This window comes from Squalius cephalus (genome assembly GCF_949319135.1).
Source record: "Squalius cephalus genome assembly, chromosome: 2".
In the NCBI taxonomy this organism is placed as follows: domain Eukaryota; kingdom Metazoa; phylum Chordata; class Actinopteri; order Cypriniformes; family Leuciscidae; genus Squalius; species Squalius cephalus.
This window is the reverse complement of record NC_137123.1, coordinates 25297356-25316524: the sequence shown is the minus strand read 5'-3', so window position 1 is coordinate 25316524 and position 19169 is coordinate 25297356. Positions and strand designations below refer to the sequence as shown.

General features: G+C 37.5%; 1 protein-coding gene across 1 annotated transcript; it reads right to left on the bottom strand.

The window, feature by feature from the left end:
• Positions 1 to 2436: 2436 nt before the first annotated feature.
• On the bottom strand, positions 2437 to 4198 carry LOC307149274 (prostaglandin D2 receptor 2-like; the record flags this gene model as incomplete). The annotated part of the gene is made up of 3 exons (XM_079855512.1): positions 4131 to 4198; positions 2497 to 3747; positions 2437 to 2444 (listed from the first exon to the last, which is right to left on the bottom strand). The coding sequence occupies exons 2-3, from the start codon at positions 3743 to 3745 to the stop codon at positions 2437 to 2439; spliced, it is 1257 nt and encodes a 418-aa protein (XP_079711638.1). The 5' UTR covers positions 3746 to 3747; positions 4131 to 4198.
• Between the last annotated feature and the right edge of the window lie 14971 nt (positions 4199 to 19169).

Here is a 19169-nt window from a genome sequence, read left to right as displayed (position 1 = left end):
ATTTGCCTCTGCCCTTTTCTCTTCAGAGTACCTGTTGCTATCCACCGATCCATGTTGTGGTTCTAACGGCACTGGACTTGAATGTCACGGCCGAACACCACTAGGCTATTTTAGTAATCACACAATAACTTGACAATTTAATTAAAATGTTATATCAATATAGGCCTACATATTCTTTTTACTTTTCTTTTTTTTTTTAAATGGGAATTTCCTGGTAAAATGAAGGTAAAAAAAATATTATTTTATATTTTATTTTGCCTTTCCACGGACCACCTGCAGTACCCTCACGGACCACTAGTGGTCCGCGGACCACAGTTTGGGAATGGCTGCTCTAGATGGTTGTGCATGCAATCCCAGTAGATCAGCAGTTTCTGAAATACTCACCAACAACTAAACCGTATTCAAAGTCACTTAAATCACATTTCTTCCTCATTCTGATGCTCAGTTTGAACTTCAGCAGATCTTCTTGACCATGTCTACATGCCTAAATGCATTGAGTTGCTGCCATGTGATTGGCTGATTAGATATTTGTTTTAATGAGCAGTTGAACAGGTGTACCTAATAAAGTTGGCCAGTGATACATATCCAAGTCTTTCTTTATTCTGTGGAATGCAGTAGGCCTATGTATTATTCATAGCAGAAGGTCCATACTTTTAAATACAGTGACCACAGCCAAGCAGTCAAGCAAGATTTTCCGTGAATATCAACTTAAATTTCAGTCTGTTCTTTGCTGTCATATGGCTTCCATAGACTATACAAATGTGAAATGCAAGTTGTATGTAATTTTTTTATAAGGCATTTATCACACCTTTCCTCTCTTTGACAGTTTATCAGCCATTTCACTGTATGGAAAAGAATAAAATATAAAGTCGGCAACACCTAAGCTCCAAAATTATCAAAAATATTTATTTTCAAGACAACTATCGCATAGCGTATGTTACGTTTCGAGCACGCAGGCTCTTCATCAGACGTGCTCGAAACGTAACATACGCTATGCGATAGTCAGGGTTCCCACACCTCGGTTAACTTCAAATTCAATCACCTTTCAAGGACTTTCCAATTCCAATACCCTCAAATTCAAGGACTTGTAGGGACACATTTCAAGTGAGAGCAAGGTTACATTGTGTTACCTTGTAAGATACATTGTTACAGTTTTGTGCGCGTGAACATCATGGCAACGTACAACACAAAGTACCTCACGCAGGAAACACTTAACGTATCGCATAAATGTGTGTAACTAACGTAGGCAAAATCAAGCAAGCTAGTGCGCATAGGGCACGAAGTGTTGGCGAATAACACATTAGCGGACCGGAGGGAATAATATGGAATTTCTTTTACAGAAAACTTCTTGCACAAACTAAATTCAAGCACTTTCAAGGACCCGAATCTATGTATGTATATTTTCAAAAACTTTCCAGGGCCTTGAAATCTTTTTTTCATATTCACAAACTTTCAAGGATTTCAAGGACCCGTGGGAACCCTGGATAGTTGTCTTGAAAATAAATATTTTGGATAATTTTGGAGCTTAGGTGTTGCCGACTTTATATTTTATTCTTTACTTGTTGGTTTTTTAGTCGAGCACCCTTTTGAGACTGATGTGCGTGCTTTTGTTTCATTTTTCTTTACTGTATGGAAAAGAACAACATAAACATTCTTTAAAACATTTTATTTTGTGTTCTACAAAACATGACATAGGCTACCAAAACTAAGAATTTCTGAAATTCATGTAATTTTTTTTAACTTTGTTTTACTTGAATTGTTATGCTGATAATATAATTTGTAATAACAGTTTGTATAAAAATAGAAAAGATAAACAGGTAAATGCGTATGATGTCACCAAGTGGATATATATAAATTATGAACAATAGTGGACCAAGAACTGAACCTTGAGGGAGACCCATGTGAAAGTGGAGCAGTGGCAGATTTATATCCTTGTATAGTGATATAATACTTTCTGTTACTGATGTAGGAAATGAGCCAGGAAAGAGCTGAACCAGTGATGCCAATATCAGAAAGGCGAGAGATAAGTATTTCATGGCAGACTGTGTCAAATGCAGAGCTTAGATCGAGAAGCATCAATATGTTTATTAACCATGAATCCATGGACAGAAGAATGTCATTAACCACACAAAGAAGAGCAGTTTCAGTGCCATGAGATGGGCAAAATCCTGACTGAAAAGGTATAGAATTAAAAGTTTTGTGTCTAGTCTGTATTCTAGTTAAAAGTTTTTTTTTTTTCTTGATAAAAAGATAGTTCAGACAACATTAAATATTCTGATGAGAAGCTTCAAGACAAATATTAAAGTTTTCATGTAGTCTCTTTATGGCTAATATTCATGTATATTGAGGGAAACTGCAGTCCAGTTTTCCATACCTTCCATACCCATGTGTGGCCTGATTTAAAATGAGAATAAATCTTGTGTGTATATATTGTAGTCAGTAATCTGAGCAATGTGAGAGAACAGAGACAGGAATATGGAAAATATACAAATATACATATAATATACAAATATAAGAGGTTGATGGAGCCCTGGGAGTCATGCTGGATGCGGGGAACTCTGGAAGGGGTTGGAGAGCTGAGTAAAGTGGGAGACGAGCTATTGTTTTTCTTCATCCTTCCAGTAACCAGCACTAATGGCCCAGCTTCCTCCACCAGCCCCTCAAAAAGCGCCCCTAGACTTTGGCGGATTCGACTGCAGAAGTTTGGACAGCTAAAAGTGTAGATAATTGGATTCAACACAGAGTTCAGGAAAGTGAACGTTGTTACGTAAGGTAAGGACACCTCCACCAGATCCACAATCTCTGTCTTGTACTGAGCCGTCACCTCCAGCAAGCAGAAAGCGTGGTAGGGCAGCCAGCAGAGAACAAAGGTTGCGATCACCGTGACGACCATTTTCGTGAAACCTTGCGAGAGTCGAACGCCGTTTTGTCCGACTGGTGAAGACAGGCTGCGGAAAAATTTCAAAGATTTCTGTTTGCCATTGCTCGCACTCTTCCGTCTACTCTCGAGCCTCTTCCTGCGAGCCTGCAGCTCTATAACAAAGAAAGCATAACTGACAGCAATGACCACCAGTGGCACGACAAACGCCAGCAACACTTTGGACACTGCCGTCGCTTCCTGACGCGCCTTACAGTCTGTATGCAGCGTGCTCTGTGAGGAATAGAGTGCAAAATCATGATAGCAAAGTTTGCGGCCATCCTGCTTAAGCACGACGGATCGGAACATGAAATACGGAAACGTGTTAACCGCCGCCCATGCCCATCCTAGGCCGCAGATCTTCCATGCTGCCGACACAGTGCGATGGTTCTGAGTCCACACCGGCTTAGTCACCAACAAACAACGGTCCAATGATATCACAGCTAGTAGGAAGGCAGAAACAAACATGTTGAGGAAAAATATGGAGGCATGGGCTGCACACAATGGGCCGCCCAACTCCCAGCTGTGGCCCTTCAGTAGGTAATGAGTGAAAAATGGCAAAGTTAAAGTGGTTAGGAAGTCCGACAGTGCCAGATTGAGAACCCATACTGCCGCTACCGTCTTGCAACGAAGACGGCAACCAAGGACCCAAAGCACCAGTCCGTTTTCCAGGATTCCCAGAGTGGATACCACACCATGCACACTCACCGCCGCCAGGTTCACTTGAGTGTTATTGTTCAGGGTGTGAGAGATCATTTTCTGCAGAACGGGACAGTGGAGCTCTGAGAGGGACGAATGGGAGGAATTAGGAGGTAATGAGGAAGTCATTGCTGTCACAAAAATGAGAAAAAAATATTTATTACGGACAACTGAAATGAAGCACATCAACAAATAAAACCTTTATTATGTGTGTTTGAAATTGGTTTCTTTCTTAAAGTTTAACATCTGTAGAATTCCAAGATGGGGGTCTTCAACCGGGGGTCTGCAATGGTATTATAGGGGATCTGACATTATTTTTTTTATTGTTTGATCTGATATTTTTTTGAAAAGAAGTCTCTTATGCTCACTAAGGCTGCATTTTTTGAAACAAAAATACAGTAAAACAGTCAAACTGTGACGTACTTTTGCAATTTTAAATACCTGCTCTATTTGAATATATTTTAAAATGTAATTTATTCCTGTGATGGCAAAGCTGAATTTTCAGCATCATTACCCAGTCTTCAGCATCACATGATCCTTCAGAAATAATTCTTATGCTGATTTGGTACTCTAATTTTGTGCAAACAAACAAACAAACAAACAGTTACTTTGACAGTGACAATATTAAGTTAACTAAGTAGATCACAAAGTTCAATGCAGATCACTAAAAGAGTTTATACATTTCTTACAACAGAAAATTTACCAACAATTTCAAAAAAGAGGAAGGAAGAAGTAGAGATTGTGAAATCAAGCAAATAGAAAGCTGTGGTGAATAATGATAATCAGATGAGCAAACTCTATCTACTAAACTGTCTTAGTCTCTTAACGGTGTTAGTCCTGTTTGTGAGGTTTCGTTATTTTTTTCTGTCGCTATTTTTTTCTGTCGTGGTTTATGAATGCCCAGAGCCATTTATTGGGCGCTACGAATGTCTATCAAATGCGCCTGCACGTAGCTCATAGCCAATCGTTTCAATTATACCAGCTGACGTATGTAGAGCGACAGATATTCAACAAAGAAGACGACGATGGGTCAGAGATTTATGTGTACACCAGAGTCCTGCACGGGTCCGATTTTGTAAATCCGCACCCGCCCGTACCCGCACTGCTTAAAACTGCACCCGACCCGTTTCCCGACAGCAGCACTAATTAAAATCTGCACCCGACCCGCAGCCGCAATAAAATCAGTTTAGACTATCACATTATAGACACACTTACAAAAATGTTTATTGCCAGGTCATACAGAAGTTATTACACGACCATTAACACAAGGACAACTTCAGCCGAAGCTGTCAAAAGGCCGGTACGTGAAGAACATGGCAAACGTTACCACAAAACTGAGTAGCCTTATAACATTTTACCAGTCGAACAGACGCGGCTACAACACTATCTGCCACGCAATTTCGTCTAGCCTACATCTGACAATTTTGGGTTCAAACCATAGACTGTAAATGTTCAAACACGCCCTGCACACCACAAATACTTAACAGTGTTAAATATGAAAAATACCGTTCGATAGAACTGCTTTGTTACAGTTTCTGCGTGCTTCCTCAGGGATGAAGCTCCACATCTGCTGCTATCCAACACGAACATGTTTGCAGCAAAGCCTTCCACAATATTTTCTTCAGATAACTCCAAATTGGACTTGATTTTTGATGACGTATTGTCGACAACTTTACAATCTCCACTAGCTATTCTTTTCTTCAACTCCTCAGCATCCATCTCGACAACTGCAAGCAGATCGCGCGCGCGGTTATGAGGAATAGTGAAAGAAGCCTAGGTAACGTTATAGATCCTGGGAGGGCGTGGCGCGTCGGCACAAATAAACTGATGTGGATTTTAAATTATTTTAAATACTTGAAATACAGACATATTTTTGTAGATGTGTTCCTAAAAATATGTATATATTTTTACGTCTGTCATGTTGGATCCATAGATAAACAAACTGCTTAGGTGTGTCGCAGCAGACGTCGTCATCGTCTTCCTGCTCCCTCCCCGTTCTGTGATTGGTTCCCTATTTGAGGGGAAAATCTTGTCCATGGTATCCAGACTGCCTAGCAGCGTGAATAAAATCGCGCTGCGCTCAAGGCAGCATGGGGAAACCCAGGCTAACTTCACAACACTTTCATCCAAGACCTCTCTAAAAAAACATCATCGTGACGTATGTATTAATTGTGTTATCAGTTTATGCATGTGCGTGGATGATCATAAGCGTTTTGAGTTAAAGCATTTATCATTATTTTGTTGTTATTTCTTGAGTCCAAAAACCGCATGCAGACCAAGTCTAACCAAAATGTTTACCAACAAATTCACAAATTCTCTTGCTTAGTATTTAACACATACATTTTACATTAGTTCACAGTGTCTAAAAACATTACATTTAAAAAGGCTTTCATAACAACACATTTATAGTGTTGCTGGGATCGAGATTCATTGGTAGGCTTACAGTATTATTGTATTAAACAAAAACTGTGCGTCTCTCACTCTTCCGTAATAATTGATGGTTTAGTAGAAATGATGACTGTGTGAGATCATACACTCATCCTGCATCATCCATTATAAGGGTTGTCTGTTATTATTCCTCAGGAAAATCTTGGTGTTGGTGTTCAGTTTCATTCATGGCTGATAATGGATTTGATCTTTTCCTTGGAAAAAGTAGTTTGCCATGCAGGGCACTTGAGCATGTCACTGCATGCCCTCTCCAACAACATTTACTTAGAAAATATGGCAAGGGTTGTGGCAAGAGCAAAGAATCAAAGAGCTGAAAGAATTTAGTGATTGTATAGACAAACAATTGGTCAAAATGGGTTTTATTTATGACATACAATGGGGTCCAACAATTTGAGATCATCTATTTTGCTTGAGTTTTTTTCATATATTTTTTTTCATTATAATTTATAATGTATACTATTTTAAATGAAAATGTTGTAAAAGGAGGCACTCAAAAGCTCCACGAACTTCACAAGTTTGTGTAAAATATGATGTTCATGTTCTCTAGCATGATTAAAGAATGTTACAAATAGCATCTTATACTTCAATTGAAACGGAGATACAAAGATTCTTTTATACAAAGGCCACACATTATCAGCATACTCCAGTTTTACATGATCCTTCAAAAATCATTCTATGCTGATTTGGTGCTCAAGAAACATTTCTTATTTTCGATGTTTACATTTTTTTCCAGATTTTTTGATAAAAAAAAACAGCATTTATTTTATATTGTTTTAACAATGTAAAAATCTTTACTGTCTTTTTGGTCAATTTAAAGCAACTTTGCAGAAAAAAGTTTTAATTTCTTTCAAAAAAAGTCCCAAAAACTTTTGAACTGTATTGTATGTAAAAACATCACAACACAGAGCAAGAGCTAATCTTAAATCAGAACTATAGTGTGTCTTTCGTAATTCTTTTTTATATTTGAAGACTCTTTTCAAGATTCCCTGTTAATTTTACCATAAAATGCAAGACAATGAGATTATCTTAAAACAAGTTTTTCAGGTTGACTTTTCTGACTTTTATTCTGCCACTATTGTCTAAAGAGCCCCTATGCTCACAGTATCTGCAGTATCTGAGTAAACCTGGATAGACTAAAATGAAACATACCTTTTGTGAAATTTGTTTACTCAGACTCCACAATGCGTTTTCTCCAGATGATCTTTAGCTGTCCATCAGTTACTTTCTTCTGTGAACTCTTTTTCACCTCTGCCTTTGTCATTCCTGTGTCTTGTGCATCATTTTGTACTGAAGGTGTGTCAAAGAAGCGATAAAAACAGTAGAATGGAGTAGGTGTTACTTTCTGTCTTTCTTCCACATGACATTCTGCTGTTTATAATTATTGTTTTCCTTCAGACGACAGCTGTTCAGAATGTTTGCGTGTGTGCTTTTTAAATGTATGAACAGTGCTAAACAATGCATATGGATTGTATTATAAGACATTTTGAAGCTCCAGGCAGGGCAATGAAAATATAAAATAATTAAGAAGACACATGGAAATGTTTAACTAAATACAGACAAAAACTGAGCAGGATGGTCAATGTAACATGTATTTCTATGCTCATTATGTTTTGGCTCTGTTTTCCCTGTTCCTGTTTGTCTGTGTTCCATGTCATAGTAAGTTGACCTAGGGTGCGTCTCAATCAGCTCCCGAGCTGGGGAATCAATATATCGTGTTCACGAATTTGGGCACTTAAAGGGATACTTCACCTCTGGAAAGATGAATGTGTATTTAAATTGGGTCATTTATGTAGTAGAAATGTGAAATTATTTTTGAATTTGGAGCCTTCTAGAATGAGAAAAGCCAGAAAATGTATTTTTGGCTCATGTGGATGAAAGACAACAACTCCCAGAATGCACTTGCTTCGCTACCCTAGGAGGCCACTCCCAAGCCACGCCTACGGGTTAGAGAGCAGTTAAACAACAAAGCTAAGCTACTAGTGAGTCTCTGTGACAAGTCTGCCCGGGTTTTTGAGATCGCACAAAATGTCCGGGATTCGGCTTTTGCGTTCTACAGTCGGCATTCATCATGTTTACTGTGGCGAGCAGGACGAGGCTAGGGCCTCGGGAGAACTCACACCTGTGAGACGCACCGGTCTCGTATCTCTCACGGAGGAGCGGGTATTTTCTTAGCAATGGTAAAACACATATCAACTGATCACTTGTTTAGCGTTCATGTAAACACTACATTCAGATTCACCAATCGGAATGAATTGAGTTAGATTGAAAAAAAAGGTGTGCATGTAAACAATGAATGGCGACCGCAGAAAGCAAAAGCTGAATCCTGGACATTTTGGACAATCTCGACGGCCGGACATGTCCGGGAAAAAGAGGATGGTAACCCCTACTACTCAGTTTTCTCCACAGAATAAGAACCTGTTAGCTTAGCTTCCAAATAAAAGATTGCTGACACTGTTTGTATATTCTGTGAGTGAGATCCCACCCTCTATGGGCGGGTTGAAAACATGCGGGACAGCCCCTACTACTGGCTGTAGTCTCTAGCCTCTGGCCAAAAAATCCTCCGATGATGCAAAATGACGATTTTTGCGTCATCGGAGGATTTTTTCCACACAAAAAATACATAAATCTCTCGTCTCAGGGGGATATGAGGGAGGAAAGCATGGTAATTCGAAAATACTACAGGTTTTCTACTGATACAAAGCTTAATGCTAAATCCTGAAATATCCCTTTAAGGACAGTAAGGATCCTGGCTCACTACACTTGGGACAAGGTCTTGTAAAAAGGAAACAATTTGACGGTTGTTGTAGAAGAAGTCACACTGCAGGACTGTGAGTCAAAACTTCTGACACTGTCAGAATTTCATCAATGCTAAAATTTGAACGCAACAGTCATTAATAGGCAATTTGTCCAAGTCGTGGCCAAAATCGTACAGTGTGAACCCGGCTTTAGTTCTCCTCAGTGGTCTTTTTCTAACTTCGCTCGTTGTTCCACTATGGGAATCGCTTTGGCCGTGACCAAATACGGAAGCTCCTGTGACACCACATCTGTCTTTGACAGACAGGTCGACCTGTGATCAGTCTCCGCCCCCACCTATATCACTCATGTCGACCCCTATCGAAGTCATTTGCGCTTTCTTCCCTCGAGGGACTACAAGCTCTCTCAGCTCATCTAACTTTGTTTCTGATTTCGCTAAATTGTTCAACAGGCGGACCGCCATTGGATTACACCACCGAACATGACATCAGTGGATTGGATTGTGTTGAGTGACATCGCAAAATTCTAAATAGTGGCAAGCTATTCTGTTTGGACTATCTCGTATTAAATAACAACGGTAGGATTTTCAGTGGCGTCAAGTCAACTTCAGGCTTCACGCGTTAATGTGAGCCATTAAAAGGGGTAACTACCCTACGAGAACCATTAGACCAGCGTGTTGTGACGAGTCATGGGATTACTCTTTCTCTCTGAGTCGAAGAGCAGGGAGGCTGTATCCCACCTGTGTCCATCGTCATGTGGAGCAACCATCAAGGGCAGGGACCATCACACTATGTGCATAATGTGTATGGGCCCAAAACATGCTCAGATGTCGCTTGCGGAACCGCAAACATCCGTCCACTGTGCATCAATGCTGAGGAAAATCTTGGAGAGAAGGCTGAGAGTGGTGGTGGCTAAACCAACAAGGCCCATGTCTGTACGGAGCTGCCACAAAATCTATGGCTACTGACCATCCATGGCTACTGACACCAGCTACCATGAGCTGGGCGGACGTGATGGAAGCCGACTCCCTGTATATGCCTCCTCTGTTTGATGGCCTTCTCGCACAGGATGAGGAAGGACCAGGTGACGAGGACTCAGAGGGCGATGCTAACTCTGATCTCCTCTGATGAAATATGTGATATGAACGATCTAATTCTCCGTTCTTCCTGTGGAGCGGTTCAGGGCTTTGGTCGTGTTTTGGGCCTGGCCATGTCAGGTGAGAGAGCGTTATGGCTATACCTGTCAGGATTGGGTGATAGACGCAGCATACAACCTAACTAAAGGCCTGTTCGGACCAGCGCTCGAGAAAATAAGAGAAACCAGCACCCTCAGGAAACAAGAGGATGCAGCGTTTAACCTCTGTTTACCAAGCAAGCAAACGTCGCGATCACCTTCTCAGCCAGCACGGCAGGGCTTTGCATACATAATACATATGTATAGTGTATAATGTAATACATATGAATACATAATAAAGAATTTATTTTGCATCCAAGCCACAAGCTAAAGGTGAAATGCTCCCTGAGCATTAGAAGGCATAGCGTTGAAGTTTCTCTCGCTTAAGATGGGACTGCTTGTAGCGCTGGTGACAGTTAAGCGTGTGAGTGACTTTGTAAGAACTGATTTTCCTGCTAAGACAAAACTCACCCTGCAATAAAGCCATAAAATGCACCCTGGACAGAAGATAGCAAAGACGGAGCATAGGACATTGTCCTGTCCAAACTTTTCTCTTTCCTTATCTCTGCATCCCCCTCTCCCTCCACCCTTCCTCTCCCCCTGAGTCAAGTCATCAAAAGTTCACTAAGAATGTCTATATATCACATATGATGCATCTTGTGAATCTGTTGTTTTTCCTTTTCATGTTTGGTATCATTTTAAGTGTCTCAGTGCGATTGGTAAAATGGTCTTAATTTCATTGCAGTCATTGGCTTAATGAGAAAGATTGAGAACTTAGGAGAATCCTGTTCTCCTCTCTGGGGGATGTCTCTTCAAGATATCTCCCGAAACCAGATGCTACCCACTGGGGTACATGAATTGACCCAAAAATATTGGTACAACCCTTTTGTTCTGATCTGGGTATTAAAGGGTAGGTGACAGAGCAGTCTTTGCGACCCTTTACCGGGAACATCCCCCATACAGTGCTGTTTCAGTGTTTTCCTGTTGGAAAACACTCACATACCACTGTGTGTCTCTGTCAGGAATGCATTGCTTACTTTTAGAGTCATCTTTGAGTAATTTATGTTATGTATTTATTATTTCTGAATTGGCTTTTAATCACTTGTGTAATTGACATGATACATTTTACCTGACAAATAAATGTTACATCTTGATTTATTCTGCATTTTTCAGAAATCATTATTAGATTAAAGTGTAGTCTGGTGTTTCCGCAAATCTCTGTCCAGGATAGATCAAACCGAAGGCACTATGAATGGAGCATGGGGCACATCATTAAGGAGACCTTCCGATTTCTGACTATCACTGACTTAGTACGTTGCAAGTTTGCAACTATTAAAAAAAATTACACCTTTGTTATGAGTCAGCAGTGAGCGGCCGCTTAGGGTAAAATAGTTGCACTGCACCCTCTGACTATTTCAGAACTGGCTAGTTTGTGATCGTGAGCGCATGTTCTCGACGTGATGTCTCAAAGCGACACCGGATCCTTAATTAACGAATATTTGAAATTATGAGATGCTCAGAATAATCAGAGATCTAAATGAATTCATAATCAATATTTATGATTATTTTGTAATCAGAAACACGATCTAAATTTGATTATCATTTGAAATTGGAGTCAGATTAAGCGTAGAGCTAAAGTAATATTGAAACTAAATTCCAATAAATTAAGTGAACTTCACTGGAGCGTTGAAAAGACATACACGCATTATCCCTTCGCCCAGGCCATTGGATTTCCGTTGTTGGGCCAATGGGTGGTCCTTACAACTTACAGGCCCTGTCAATCAGCCTATCTTGTTTGCAGGTTGATTTCTTTTTTCCCTAACCCTGCTTTCATACTTAAAGTGGTGGACTCGGCATATAGATGTCCAACTACAGAACTTTCCACTCTCCTCACTTCTCTTCTACGGAGGATAAGAGACTGAATTTGTTATGTCCAGTAAGGGCGCTTCATGTGTACGTGGAGAGGACAGCAGGTTTCAGAAAGAATGACCAGCTGTTTGTGTCTAAGGCTATTCCTCACAAAGGGAAGCCGCTGTCCCACTGGATAGATGCTGGACCTCTCCAGTAGGGGCATGGCTACATCATGTGCCTCAGGGGAGTTTTGGTTCAGGATATCTGTGCAGCAGCAAGTTGGGCAATGCCACATACTTTTGTGCTGTTTTATATACTAAATGTGTCTGAGCCATCCTTATCACATGCCATATAATTGTTATTTATAGCATATGTTGTGCAATCCGCCTATATCTCCCATAGTGAAAGAGTGAAGTTAGAAAGAGAACAGTGGGTTACTTTATATAATCCTGGGTTCTTTTATTACAGAGTGAGTTGTTTCACCAACACTCCCCTCCTCGCATAGGAACGGGAAGTAATCTCTCTATAATGACGTCAAAGACAGACGTGGTGTCACAGGAGCTTCTGTAGTTGGTCACGCCCAAAGCGATTCCCATAGTGGAACACCTCACTCTGTTATCAAATAACCGGGATTACGTTAAGTAAACCATAGTTTTGTCCTGCATTAATGTTGAATGTTTGGTTAGTCTTTTATTCCTGTTCCTGTATTCTCCTGTCCTGAGTGTCAGTTAATTAAAGAATAGTAGTAATTATGAGGTACATTGTGTCAAAATGATTTACGACTTTGACCTTTGACCTTTTGACAGGTTTATCTTCCGGTGACCTTTATGATTGATGGGTGAACTTCCTGGTATGAGTTCATGGGATTACCCTATTGACCCTGCTAGCCTATCAATCATGTTATTTGACAGTTAGTTTTGAACTATGACCTAGCTAGGACTAAATCATAATTTTGACGGGTAGTTTTGTCCTATATTAACAGAACAGATGTTTTTGCCGGTTGTTTGAACTTTGTCCCAGTTATATGTGTGTGCGTGTGTGGTTATATGGCTTGTGCCTGCCCCCCCTCCCTTTACATTCCTGAGCAACGTATATAAATGGGATCAGTTATTTCATATATGTGACCCTGGATCACAAAACCAGTCTTATGTTGCACAGGTATATTTGTGGCAATAGCTAACAAAACATTGTATGGGTCAAAATTATAGATTTTTCTTTTATGCCAAAAATCATCAGGATATTAAGTAAAGATCATGTTCCATGAAGATATTTTGTAAATTTCCCACCTTAAATACATAAAACATTTATTTTTGTGAATGGATGCAGCACTATCGCCAATAGAAATGGACAACTTTAAAGGTTTTCTCAATATTTCGATTTTTCTGTACCCTCAGATTCCAGATTTTCAATAGTTGTATCTCGGCCAAATATGGTCCTATCCTAACAAACCATACATCAATGGAAAGATTATGTATTCAGCTTTCAGATGATGTATAAATCTCAATTTTAAAAAAATTACACATAAGACTGGTTTTGTGGTCCAGGGTCACATATGTGACATTCAGTTATTTCACATTTATATATAAAACATTCTATAATTGATATAATCTAAAACAATTAAAGGTTGAAAAACATTTAGTTATTTCACATTCATATGTAAAACATCCTTTATATAATTTATATAATATAAAATATATAGTAATTATCATGCTAAAGTTCTTTTTAAAAGTGTATAATATAAAATATATAATCTAAAGCAATTTAACTAAGGTTGAAAAACATTCTTTAAAAGAATATAAAATAAAAAGCTTACTAAAACCAATTGTTTTAGTTTTAGATGAATAAAATCATCTTACCTTATTTTAGAAAGTTGAAGTATACCATTGATGTCCACAAAAAATGCAATGTATGAATGGATTCAAAATTGTTTTACACAACTGAATTCACTTAGTCATTCCTGAATGACCTCACACTCTCAAAACATAAGGAGCGCGCTTCTAATGTATGTGTGTCAAAAAGTAAAACACACGTGTCTGTGTGTGTGTGTCTATGCGCGCCCCCCTATTCCTGTGAGCTCTGACATCTGAAACACGGTGAAGTCTATATCAGACTAACAAGTTGAAAACATGCCTTTAAAAGTATAATATAAATATCTTATTGATCCAATTATTTTAGTTTTAGATGAATAAAAGAATATAAAATAAAAAAGCTTGCTAAAAATAAAAATCATCTTACATGTTAGAGGTAAAGTATACCACGGATGTCCATAAAAATGCAATGTATGAAACGGAGTCGCAGGTCCCTCCTGCCTTCACATTCCTGAACAGTATATATAAATGGGGTCAGTTATTTCATGTATGTCACATTCAGTTATTTCACATTCATATGTAAAACATTCTGTTCTTTTTAAAAGTATATAAATGTTTATAAAAATAATATACAATAATATCTCACTAAAATAATTAAAGTTGAAAAAAGATTCTATCCTTTAAAAGTGTTTAAATGAAATCTTGCAAATTAAACTAAAGTTGAAAAACATACTGTTCTTTAAAAGCATTTAAAAAGGCTTACTAAAACCAATTGTTTTAGTTTTAGATAAAAATTACATAAAACATTCTATCCTTTATATTCTATCATTTATATAATATAAATGATATAATCTAAAACAATTAAACTAAGGTTGAAAAACATTCTATCCTTTAAAAGTATATAATGAAATGCTTATACAATATATCTTACTAAAAATAAAAATCATCTTACATGTTAGAGAGAGTTAAAGTATGTCCTACCATTGATGTCCACAAAAATGCAATGTATGAATGGGTTCAAAATTGTTTTACACAACTGAATTCATCTAGTCATTCCTGAATGACCTCACACTGTCTCAAAACATAGCGTGTCTAATGTATGTGTGTCAAAAAGTAAAGGAGCCGTGCGCGTTTCTGTGTGTGTGTGTGTGTGTGCATGTGTTAAACATAAATCACAGAGTGGTTCTCTCTCACACCAGCGTCTCTGACTCAGAGGGTTGTATTCAGTGATGGGATGAGACATTTTGAATGCTGTGTTGGGGCTAAATTGATTTCAAAGTTTAAATGATATCTTTTTAAAAAATATTTGTTTCATAACATATAGATGTCCATACATCCTATGAATGAGATTGCAGTTGTAATAGAAAAGACTTTCTTCCTTCGCATTCCTGAGCACGGTAAAAGTGATAATAATGTTTTAAATTTCACAAAAATAATATAAAATAAATACCTTGCTAGAAATCTACTGAAATGCTTGTAAAAAGAATAAAATTAATCTCACATGTTTAGAGAGTTACGACTCTTGAACTTATGTGTTCAAGAAGCTGTTGAGAGCTATAAATCACAGAGTGGTTCTCTCTCACACCAGCGTCTCTGACTCCTAGGGTTTATTCAGCGATCAGAATGAGACATTGTGTTAGGGCTAAATTTATTTCAAAGTTTAAATGATATCTTTATAAAATGTTTTTAAATTAAATTCAATACATTATTAAAAGTCTTAATAAAAAAGTCTCTCAAACAGAGGCCCTCGCTCGTGTCTGTCAGCAGGCCGACGGGGGCGCGTGTGTCTGTGTGTCTATGCTGCATTCTGACATCCCCTCCTTCCATTTCCAGAGGTAACAGTGACACTGTGAAGTCTATCTCACACTAACTAAAGTTAAAAAACATTCTGTTCTTTATAAGTATATAAAAAATATCTGCTGAAACCAATTGTTTTAGATAAACAAAAGTAATAAAATCCATCTTACATAAAACATTATATTCTTTATATTTTATCCTTTTATATAATTTATATAATATAAATTATATAATCTAAAATAATATAATATAATACAAAATAACAGAGTGGTTCTCTCTCTCATTTAAAAGTATAACCTTAAAAAGTTTGCATTAGATATTTTAAAAGATTGATTAAATTAAATCTTTAAAGTTTCAATACATACTCATCTTCTATTTATCTGTACTTATGTATGATATAAATTATTTTTTTGCTTAACGGTGACCTAAAGTATAATTGTTATTAAACAATGTCTGTTCAAAAACTGTACTTGGTCGTCTTAAATCTCATTTATATGAAAAAGATTCAATCAGCATTTTTTGTCCATCTGGGGGTTTCAATTTTTATGGTGGGAGGCTTTCCATAGCTATCCCGCACACCTAAACACGACCATCACAGAAAACTACATTTTCAAAATGAAATAAATAAATAATTTAATAAAATGTAAACAAAGTTTTAGCTAAATAAAAACACCTTACATTTCCAGAGAGGCGAAGTAGTTCTTTATGCAATGATAAAAACGATCCAAAAAAGCAAATAGTTTAAGTTGTCATAAACATATCAGCCCCAGACCCTTCAGAGATAAACTACAGTGTGACCTGAAGCTTCAGGATATAGGGCAACAAACCAGATGAGTCTCGGCGAACAATGTCGCAGTAAGTCTAGTCTGCGTTTCAGAGCATACTACATCCATAGTTTACACTAATTTCATTTAAAAGCATAACCTTAAAAGTTTAAATCAAATCTTTAAAGTTTTATTAAAATCATATCTTCTTAGAAGATTTATGTATTATTGTTACTAAGCAGCGTCTGTCCAAAAACTTTAGATTGTTACATACAACATACAACATGAAACATGTTGTCAAAGTTTGTCACAATGTTTTTTAAGAAATCCTAGGACTTTACATTGCTCTTATTTAGACAAAGTTGTATCATTTGGAAAATCACCACACAATTTGAGAGATGCAATGTGTGATAAGTAAAAATCACACATCGTCTTAATTCAAAATATAAGTATAAGATAATTTTTACTCATATCTCCCGAACTAGGGTGAAACCCTTTACTGAGAATATACCACCGGCCATCTACTCAAAATACATGTAGAAGTTTCAAATGTTAGCATTTGTTGATGGTGGCCGTATGAACAGACTTTGGAGGGGAGCTATAGCAGGAAGCATGCCCTTTGACCTCCTCGATTTTGCAGGCCTTTTTGTTAAAGATTTAAAAAGATTCCCATCTAGCGGTGAAATTCTATTTTGCATTTAAACGAATAGTGCTCTCTAGCGGTTCTCCCATCTAATCGCTTTTTCAACTTTGGTAAATGTGTCAAGAATCTATGACAACATGTCTTCCGATAGCGCTTCATCGAGTTTAATTGTACATGTTCTACCGTTATGATGTACTTGTTACATGTTCTACCGTACATGTTCTACCGTTCTATATAATGATTAACCAAGCTTGTCATTTAGACCGTACCTTTGACTTACCCGTCGAGAAGAAAGCAGGCAACTTCCCTTTCAAAGTCTTTCTCCTTCATTAGCTCTTTCCACCTGGGAAAAGCTATCCCGATATTTATTTACATACCGATAAATAAAATTTGAATTTAATTAAAACTTCTCCTGTGGCTCGGCATAACTATGATCCAGCATTATATTGTACCGTGCAGTGCAGCCTTTCAAATGTGCCGCGGGAAATATCAACGTCTCCCATATGGTCTAGCGGTTAGGATTCCTGGTTTTCATCCAGGCTGCCCGGGTTCGACTCCCGGTATGGGAAGACAATTTTTTACATTGGCAACAAAATTCAAGTTATTCAAGTTCATCAATGATCATTTTTAGTTATTCACAGTCTTAGGGGCCTACACGAACTGCAGAAACAAGCAGTTTCTTGAAGATTCGGTACTGAATCATTTTCACAAATACAATTATATTGAATTCAGAAAATTTCACTATGGAAAACTTTATCTATCATCATTTCAATTTAGTACGTCATCATTTCAACTTTTCATCTCATTATCATGACGCATAGTCATAATTTAAATTTTTTATGTCAGAATTACAATTTTTGTCAATTACGCCTTTTTAATGTTTTAAAGTCATAATTTGGTTGTTGACTATAGTAGTGTTGCACCTGCATGTCCACTAACTCGCTTGTGAGAGTCAGAGTGTGTAAAGTAAACTCTCATTAGTGTTAGTAGAGTATTAGTGGACTGGTAGGGTTAGAATAAGTAATATTAGAATAAAATATATGTTGGGGAGCATCACAATAAAGAGTTAGCAGATATTAAGCACATATTAAAATTAACATTTTTCAACCGAGCGAATCTGCGCATGAGAGGCCTTCTTCAACTTTTTAATTCAGAATTACAATGACGCCTTTTTAATGTAATACTTAAAACGTTTTTTAAGTCATAATTTGGTTGTTGACTATAGTAGTGTTGATGATGAAACGTGCTAGTGCTTTTTGTACCTCTCTGGTATTATAGTGTTTCAAGATGGCGGAACAACACGGAAGCCTCCTTGGACTTACCCGCCCCATGTAAATAAAAGATAAGAAATGATCTTTCTTAAAATCAGATCATTGGCACAGATCATTTTACATCCATGAGGACATATTTATGAATAAAGACAATGATTTTAGCTAATAAAATACCATTTTTTCAATCTACACATGAGAGACCTTCAGAAGTCAGAACTTCAGGGGTCAACGGTTTAGGCCCGTTGGCGAAAACACTGCATGTGTAAGGTAGTTTTCCAGATTTTCACCCAAAATCAAATACTGTATGACACTTTTCAAAGTTAGAATAACCTGTTGTGTTCTGACACAAGGCCATTAACCGGTTCTTTTTGTTTTATAAATGTATTTTTTGCTTATTTCTAAATATCAACCTGATAAATATGAATACACGATTAAACAAGATAATTTTTAAGAAAAAACATTTTTAAGAAAAATACAACTAACCATGATAATGTTTAGTTTAGATGTTGATGATTAAGTTTCAGGCGTAGTGCAACCAGATTTCTCTAACATCTCACTCACGACGAACAACGTTGTAAATAAACATTTTCAAACTGTAATTTAACCATATTTTATTGATTATGGTGATTTAAAGTTTTTGTTATTAACTAATACCTTTATCTTTTAACTAACATCTGACCCCAAATAAACAGATAATGGAATGTTCACAATCTACATTGTTAGATATTCTCCTAATTATGTAAGTAGTTGTGCTTAAATCTTTGGCTGTATCTTTACACAGCATAGCGATGCAAAGTTCCACACTCTATGGACTAACTTATCAGACACTCACCACACTGATGTTAACATCACCATATATTGTCTTTTCTACCATGATTGGAGCAACTATTGTCCCACCATTCTTCTGGTCAATTGTGAAGGTAAGCTGATTAGGGATCTGAATTAATAGCCGTCCGAATGATGTAGAATTATTATTATTATTAGTATTATTATGCTGTCGTTGTAGATGGTTGTTAGGCTGTTGGTTTGTCATGTTTCCAGAAT